The sequence below is a fragment of the Macadamia integrifolia genome, unplaced genomic scaffold, assembly GCF_013358625.1.
Source record: "Macadamia integrifolia cultivar HAES 741 unplaced genomic scaffold, SCU_Mint_v3 scaffold713, whole genome shotgun sequence".
Classification (NCBI taxonomy): domain Eukaryota; kingdom Viridiplantae; phylum Streptophyta; class Magnoliopsida; order Proteales; family Proteaceae; genus Macadamia; species Macadamia integrifolia.
The window spans coordinates 207,021-216,078 of record NW_024870521.1 but is presented as its reverse complement, the minus strand read 5'-3'; the positions used below and the strand labels follow the sequence as shown (position 1 = coordinate 216,078).

The window sequence follows — 9,058 nt, the reverse complement described above, 5'->3', positions numbered from 1 at the left end:
TTTGGAACAAAAAAATGCAAAAAACCGGTTGGTAACATTATGATGTGTTTCGGTTTTTTTGAAACAAAAATTGAGAAAAAAAAACGAAAAAGGACCCAAAAGTTGGAACTCCAAAAAGGAGTTCCGTCAATATGGTTTCGTTTCAAAATCCCTAAATTAGAAACCATCGTTCCCGATAGCTATCTTGTGAACTACTGGAGGTAACTCCTCTTCTTCTCTCTTCTTCTCTCTGAACTTTCGTTCCCAATAAAGCAATGCAACGCCTGCTACTAGAGGACAGCGATTTCTTCTTCTCCATTCTCCTTCTTCTTCTCTTCTTGGAATTGGAACCCTACGGCTGCCTCCTTCAACTTCTCCATCGCCGATCACGTTTGACTTCGGCCGCAACCAGCGATCGTTATCGGTGAATCTTCATCTAAGGTTCAATAAACCCCAAGCGTGGTGGTTCCGCTATAGGCCACTATAGTAAGACCTAGGTTTTGATTTCTCTTTCTTCTCTGTTTCTCTATGTAACTATAATGTTTGCTATGGTAGTCTGTAATGTTTGATTTCTCTGTTAGTTGTTTCTGTTTTGATGTTTGATTTCTCTTTCTTAGTTGCTTCTCTGTGTAACTATAATGTTTGCTTGGGGTGATGTGAAAGAGTTTGTCCCTAAGGGGTCCCTTTGCAGAGTCTATTTTGATTCAATGTTGATTTTCGACTCAGATAATAGGGTAAACAAATTTCCACATTTGTCAGCAGACTCATCATCATCTTCACCTCATTTTTCTCCTAGTTCCTTTTCTTCTGATTCAAGTAATGGCTCTAAATCTAGTTCAGAATTTCCTTCACTCTCCCCGTCTACATCTTCTTCTACAGCATCACCCGCTTCCTCCTCTGTGCCTGATTTGCCATCCAATACATCTCTTCATCCCATCCCTAGCATTTCAGAATCTCCTAAGGTCGGTCATACTTCAAAGCCTTGTTTTGAAGTGATCTCATCACCATCTAAAAGATTGGTTCTCTCGCTTGCTGAACGGAGAGTTAGCTTGTCACCTTCTTTGAAGCTTCCAACCTTGGTTGATGATAAATCTCTATCATACAGAAGGGACACAATCACATATTTAACTTCTGCAAGTCAACAGAATGGCATGGGTAGAGACAATAATACCTGTTCTTCGATAGAATTTTGTAGTAAAGAAAAAGTTTCAGAGTCCATTAGGGCCAATGCAATTGAAAAAGAAGATTCAACTCAAGAATGTCAGTTGCAGATGTTTTTAGTATCATCTCTTAGCAACCAAGCAGCTGGCAAGGAAGGTACTTCTCTAAAGAAGCATCATCTGCTAGAGGTCCTGGATGTGTCTGTCTTTGCTGAATTTATGTACAATGGTTCTGAGTTTTGTAATCCAATTGACCCTATAGTTTTCTGTTGGCCTACTTTAGAAAGGGTTGCACCATTTGGCACTGCCAATTTGGATTCAGAAGCTGCTTTTCTTTTCTTTGTTCCAAATACTAGTGTAGGCAAGCGTGAAGGTAGAATGATATATTTCTGGATGGGAAAATCATTCAAGCATGATAATTGTCAGATTCAATTAGATGTCAGCAGTAGTGTAAGTGATGTAGAAGCGATTGATTGGAATTAAGTTGTTTGTGATTTTCTTTCTGCAATGGGTCTACCAAAGGGCATCCCCATTGAGGTACAGAAAAGTCGAATCACTTTTTTTTTTTTTGAGTTATTTTGTCAGTTCTGTTGGTTCTAAACAAATTCCATGAAATATATATGTTGGTTCATTCATCTTTTTTCTGGGTCTTATTTGCCACTGCTTTGAAATTTGAATGAAAGAACCCATGTCTACAATGGGTTTACCAAAGGGCTTGTGACATTTGTGTCACTTTTGTGTTCTTTCTTTCTGTAGTTTTTCATGGTTGATTAGCTTGTCCATAAGTATCTAACAAACCTACAATTTGGATATGCTTGATTTCTTTATTATTTTCCTATGCTTGATTTCTTTGTTATTTTCCTATGCTTGATTTCTTTGTTACCTTGCTTGGTTTTATTGGTCTTTCCATTATCTCTCCCCAAGTCTGATTTTATTGGAGCTTTGTCACTTTGCTTGGGTATGATTCCAAATCTGATTTCCAGATCTCTTTGGTTATTTATAACCCCTAATTATAATAAGACATTGTTACTTGGGTTTCTTTGTTACTTTGCTTGGTCTTCATGCATGTAAGTTTTATTTACAAATTTTTGTATCATATGTGAAGATGAGCTTTGTTATTTCTTTCTTTAGTGTTCAGTCTTTCTTTTTCCCAGTAAGCTAACTTTTACACTAACTTATAATATCTAGCTATTATGTCTAGAAGTAGTATCCCTGCCGTTAAGTGGTCAGAACTTGAGACCACTGTTTTCATTGAAGCAATGAAGGAATCTGTAAAAAATGGTCACAAATCCGATAATTCATTTAACAAAACTGGATGGGAGGACATTACAAAGCAATTTCAGCAGGCTTTAAATCGTACAGTTGGGAGAAAATAATTACGCAACAAGATGAACAAGTTGAAACACGAGTATCAACAATTCAAGAGACTGCTTGACACAACTGGATTTGGGTGGAACTCAATGACAAAAGCAGTCACAGTTGATGATGAGTCCGTATGGGATAGGGCAATACAGGTACAATAGATTTCACTAGCTAGTTGAATTATTTAAAAATTAGATTACAATGAGTAGTACATCTAAGTGATACAATGACTGCTTATGCAGGAAAATCCAGGTTGGTTGAAATACAAGAAGTATGGACTAAACAATTAGCCAGATTTGAGCATGGTATTTGGAGATGCATATGCTAGAGGTAACTTAGGGGTTGATAGTGCTCAAGATTTGGATGGCATCGGAGCTGTTAATACAATTGATATTAAGCAAGTCTTTGACTCCCCTAGTACCCTGGTGCATATAAGCACGACTGACTCCTTTCATGAGGATATTCATACTCCAACTCAGACAACCACAAAACGAAGTCTTGATAGGACACCCATGGGACGAAGTAAAAAGAGCGCCAATAAGGGAGATAGCCACGTGAAGGACTTGTATGGGAAGTATTTATCCATTAAAATTGAGAAAGCATCCAGTACTTCTGTTACATCTCCTGTTCGTGGTGGGATAGGTGCATCTTATCCTTGAGATTTCAGTATGAGTGCATATGAGGCGGTGTTATCCTCCATACCGGATATATCAAAGGAGATATATTTGAAGGCCACCAGTCGTATGTGTGCTGATCCTAGTTGGAGGGAGTTGTTTGTCTGTGCAGAGCCTGTTAAGAGGACTTGGCTTTTAGATGCCTTGGAGTAGTTGAGGTTGTGTTTGAATGCTACTTTTGATAATTTTGGATTCAAGACAATACTTTTGATGTGTGTAATGTTACTTTTGGGGATACATTGAATGCTACTTTTATTGAGGTTGTTTTTTCTCTATTATTGTTGTGTGTAATGTTGAACAGGTGTTTGCGTTGAGACGATGTGTCAGATTGTTATGTTTTACAGTTATTTGTTTCCAATTGAGTAGTAATTGTTTATTTATTGCAGTTATGTCAAATGCATTATGTGAAACTTCTAGTCATGAAGAAGATACGATCATTCACATAGGAATGGAATTACTGAGTGAGGCGGTATATATTCGAGAACCATGTAGAGATAGTGTATTTTCAGGTGCTGTGACGATGCATGAGGTGTTGAATGGGCATGCCAACAGATGCTATGAAGAGTTTAGGATGGAACGTCATGTCTTCCTTAACCTATGTGATTATGTTAGACATAGGGGGTGGTTGAAAGACACGACAAACATCCGAGTGGATGAACAGCTTGGAATGTTCCTATGGATTGTTGGGAAGGGTTCAAGTAATAGGGACACCCAAAATCATTTCAACCACTCAGGAGAAACAGTTAGTCAAACATTCAATGTTGTCTTGATTGCAATGCAACGCCTGGCTAAGGAGAAAATCAGACCGCCAGACGTCAATATGATACCGATAGAGATTGCATAGAACCCGAAATACTACCCTTTTTTCAAGGTATATATGTTAATATGATACATGTTTGTAATTAAATATATGAATGCTTATATTCTTATATGTACTGGCCATTTAATTGTCATTATATGTCATAGCATTGTATTGGCGCCATAGATGGTACTCACATCCATGCGGTAGTTCCAAGAGATGATCAAATTCGATATAGGAATCGGAAGGGGATCACAACTCAAAATGTGATGTGTGCATGTTCATTTGACATGCGATTCACATATGTGTATGTGGGATGGGAAGGTAGTGCAAATGATTGTCGAGTACTTGAACAAGCAAGAAGTGATCCTCGATTGAGTTTTCCGCATCCACCTCCAGATATTAACTTTATACTAATATATTAGGTTTTCATTTGAGTGTATACGTAATAATATATATTATTTTTTGTCTGTAGGAAAGTATCATGTTGTCGACTCTGGGTATGCTAGCCAATCTGGATTTTTGACACCATTTAGGGGTGAGAGGTACCATCTACCGGACTACAAAGGGCGTAGCAGATCCCTAAGAACAGCAAAAGAGTTGTTCAATTATAGACATTCATCACTTCGGATTGTCATTGAACGTACATTTGAGCTATTGAAGAACAAATTTCAAATTTTAAGGCTAATGCATCAGTTCCCAGTGGAAGCTCAGGCATCAATCGTACTGGCATGTTGTGGGCTACACAACTATATTCGAGAAGAGCATATTGCTGATGCAGAATTCGTGGGGATGAGTGATGATTTTAAAGTTGCTAAAGATGACTTGAATCTGCCACATGAAGATTTCATTGATCATTCTACAATACAATCAAGTCAACGAAATCGGCCAAAAGAGATGAATGCCACAAGGCTAAGAATTACAAATGCAATGGCTAGACAATAAAGGATGCCAGAACTAGTTGAAAACTAAAACCGATAACTATTTTGCCAAAACTGAAAACCTAAATTGATGTTTCAAGTGATGTAGTACTTGTTTTATGTTACATTTATATATGTGGTACAAGTTGATATATTATTATGAATGTCATATATTTGGATGCTATAATAAATTTTTTGATATTTAAATTTCTGTTACAGATGACTTCTTCTATGCCCCCACTCTTGATAGCAAATTGTGAAATTTGTGGGAAGAGTTGTGGTAATTAGACAACCAAGTCGGGTAAAAATATTAAAAGAGAATTTTTCAAGTGTGAAGATTCATGTAATTTTTTCATGTGGGTGGACCAACTACATCTATGTAGATGTGGTAAAGGTCAATGCAAAGTACACACAGTGACAAAAGGTCCAAACAAGGGACAATATTTTCTATGTTGCCTAAATTCAACTGGGGCAATTTATTTCTACGATTGACCTATACCTATAGATAATTTATGATTTTTGTTTAATTCGATGTTAAATTTCAACGACCCTAATCACATCTATTATTTGATATAGGCTGATAACCGTGGATGTGGTATGTTTGTATGGTTGTAAGATGAAACACATATCTCTACCATACAACATACATTATGTTTAGAAAGCTCAAGTTCAACATCAACATCATCCACACCACCGTCCGTTTCGAATGAGTACATGAAAGGATATTTGGAAGGGACACTTAAAAGGTTAGAGGACCAAACAAATAAGATGAAAGACATCATCCATGCATTCAAGTCTTTAGACTTGGAAAAAAAGTAAAAATTTTGGGAATTGTGTAATAATTAACTTGCACAAGGCATTGTTAATACTGTATTTTATTCATCCTTTGGAAACCATGTTTTTTTTCGTTGGTATGTAATATTTTATTGTCCCAAAAGAATTTATATGACTATAGTATTTTAATGTTATTTCTGTAATTATTGACTTAAAAGAAAAGAAAAGAGAAAAAAAAAAAAACCGTTTCTGAAACAAGCATTACCAAACGGCAGAACTGTCGTTTCTTGGTTCTGAAACTGTTCTAGAAATAGATTCACCAAACATCCCTAAACCATTTAAAAATAGCGTTTTGACACAGAAACTGAAATTTCCGTTTTTGACACGAGACGGAGTTTCTAGAATATAAACGATACCAAACGGAGCCTTAATATTTTATAGCATACACGGAAGATGGAAAGCTTGAAAATCAGGGAATTTGAATTTTTTGATTTTTTTAATAGAATTTGAGCGTTACCTAAGGCTGCGTTTGTTTGTAGGGGAGTATGGGATGTGATTGTTAAGTAAGCGAATCACCACGTGTGGTGGGATGTGGTATAAGAATAGGAAAAGAAAAGAAATAGAGAGTTGGGTATTTCCCACCCGTGTGTGCATTTGGTTGATCTGGAAGAGGGAAAGAATGAGGAGGTGCGGAATTCAATGTTATTTTTGGTATGCATTCTTATTCTCTAAATACAGAATGCATTCTTGGTGGAGAATGAAAATATTCTTTGGATACATGTTTAGCTAAAATGTATTTTTTTTTAATTTTATAATCCCTCATAAATTTTATGATCATATCAAATGGGCAACATCTATTCTGAAATTTCTGACGTGGGCACTGGACATCTCTTCCATTCCCAAAAAAATACTAGCCCAAGTGAAAAAATCCAGCTCTCATTTTCCCTCTAATAGCTATCGTTTTGGTCTGAGGTTTCCAATTCCCAAGAAAGTGGGTTTGCTCTTTATCCCAGATCTAGGGCTCGATTTCTATCGTTCGATTAGGGTTTGGTATCCTCCTTTGGGGATTTCCCTCTTGCGAGAGGTTTGTTTTTCTTTCTTGTAAGTAGTTTCCTCTCATCATCTCATTTCACGTCTCCCGTTGATGCTTTCTTGGATTGACGGTCTTTGTTTCGTTGTGGCATCTTTTTGTGATCTTAAGTGTTTGCTTGGATATGCTTTGATCAAAGCTTGAGTTTGCTTTGAGTGCTATTTTGCTTTGGTTTCTTTCTTTTTTTGGTTATAGAGTGAGGGTCCAGATGTTAGGTGTGGTCTGTTGTTCTTTGATTAATGGCTCTAAGCCAGTTTCTTGAGTGCTTTGTTTTCTTTTTTAGTAATGTGGATTTTATTCGAGTGGCTGATTAGTTTGTTGTTTGCTTTTCTCTTTCCGTTCTAGTTTCTTGCTTCTATTTTTGGTTTAACCTTCTAATCTATAGGTTTTTTGGTTAATGTGATTTGATTGAGATTTGAGTTTGTGTTTCTTTGGATACCGCTATGGAGTTTCAATTTTATTTCATTTCAATTCTCTGTCAATCTGATCTGTCTACTAGCTTTGATTTGTGCAGGTTCTTGATGGAGATGGAAGAACTGGTGTTTAATTTACATTTAGAGGATCATGTAATGTCTAATGACAAAAGTTTGGAAGATCTGCTTCCAAAGTTAGAGGATCTGGTGGATAATTTATCGGGTATTAATTGGTATTTTGTTCTGGTTGGGAAAATTCTTACTACTAAGAAGATATCCGCGGCTACTGTGTCCAAGGCCCTTTATTTGACTTGGAACCTGACAAGAGAACTTGAGGTCGTGCAAATTGGTAGTTCTTTGTACCTTCTGCAACTTGTAAGTGCTGAAGAGATCGATTCTACTCTCACTTGAGGGTCGTTGGTTGTTCCGAAATACCTAGTGATGCTGGTACCATGGTCGAAAGATGTTCAACCGCATCCACTCAAGTTGGACTGGTTCGATATGTGGCTGTACATATATGATTTACCCCTCTTTCTTCATATTGAGGGCATTGTGTGGCAGATTGCTGAAAAAATTGATCAGTTTTGTGAGGTGAGACTTCCAATCTCGCTCAAGGATTTTAATTGTGCCCTTGCAGTGAGGGTTTCAATTAGGGTTAATCAACCCCTTTACATAGGTTTGCGTTTTATTCGAGCTAGTCCAGATGCTTTCTGAATTGAATTTGGTTTTGTGAAATTGCATCTTTTTTTTTTTTTTTTTTTTGTGTGATTGGTCATGATCGTAGGAATTGTGACATAAAAAGGGCATAATCAGGGTTTCCATTCCAACCTTTATCAGAAATTGGCTCTAAATTAAGGATAAAGTGTTTTGATACACTTTTGGGAGAATGGATTCGTCTTGGGAGTTTTGTGGTTTAGCCGATACCAAAAATTCAGATGTTGTTAGTTGCCAAGACTATCCTTATAATGCATGAGCAGCGATCGATGTCCTTTGTCTTTGGCTTATGGGTTCGCAATTTGAGGGAAATGAAAAATTCTGTAGGCAGTATCCTTCGTTCTCTGCTCCATCATGAGCCTATTTCTCTATGTGATCCTTGATGACAATGAGGCAAGTCAATGTTCTTTGAGCAATGGTCAGAGGCTCTATCCGTGGAGCTCAAGAAAGATTATTGGATTTTTCACAAGCTGCTCCTATGGAGGCCAATACTCTGCAATCTATGGGGGTTAGAGACAGGGTATACCTTCTACTTCTCAAGTAGGTTACTCTCCCAATTTGCCAATCCACAGTTTGAATGCAAGCGAGGCTGTTGTTGGGCCTAATTTGGCTCCATCTAATGTGACTTCTGTCACTGGGAATTCTGGGCCTTGCTGTGGGCATGATTTATCTTTAGGTCCCAAGTCTTTGAACCCTGTTGCATCTTTGGCTCAACCCAAATTGGAGGAGATTAGTGGATCTCTCCCTAGTTCAAGCCAATTGGCTTATGCATCTAGTTCTTTGATGATAGACAAGGCGAATGGGGCATGAATTGATATGGGCTCTCGTAACCCGATGGAACTTTTAGACGGGGAAGGGAATGCTTTGGCTGTCACACCTACCACAAAGATTGTGCTGATCTCTTTTGATCTTAAGGTGCCCTCTGCTAGGATTGTTCATGGGTCTTCTATTGTTATCGAGGAGACCACTAGCCCATTGTTGAACCCGGTCAACCCTATTTCCTCCAAATGAAAAGAGGTGGAAACAACCTCTTCTGCAAAGCAGGGGATAAGGCTGCGTATACTTGCCCCTCCTAGACCCTACAGTAGTGGAAGCCTCGTGCACTGGGTTGCTCTCTTAAAAAAGAGGTGGAAATTCCTAGTCCGGTTCTCAGCGGTTTAAAAGCTCCATATT

The 9,058-nt window shown here is 37.7% G+C and overlaps 1 protein-coding gene across 1 annotated transcript; it reads left to right on the top strand.

Annotated features, from left to right (window-relative positions):
* Positions 1 to 617: 617 nt before the first annotated feature.
* LOC122069791 (protein-tyrosine-phosphatase MKP1-like) lies at positions 618 to 1,622 on the top strand. The gene has a single exon (XM_042633880.1). The coding sequence runs from the start codon at positions 618 to 620 to the stop codon at positions 1,620 to 1,622; it is 1,005 nt and encodes a 334-aa protein (XP_042489814.1).
* The last annotated feature ends 7,436 nt before the right edge of the window (positions 1,623 to 9,058 follow it).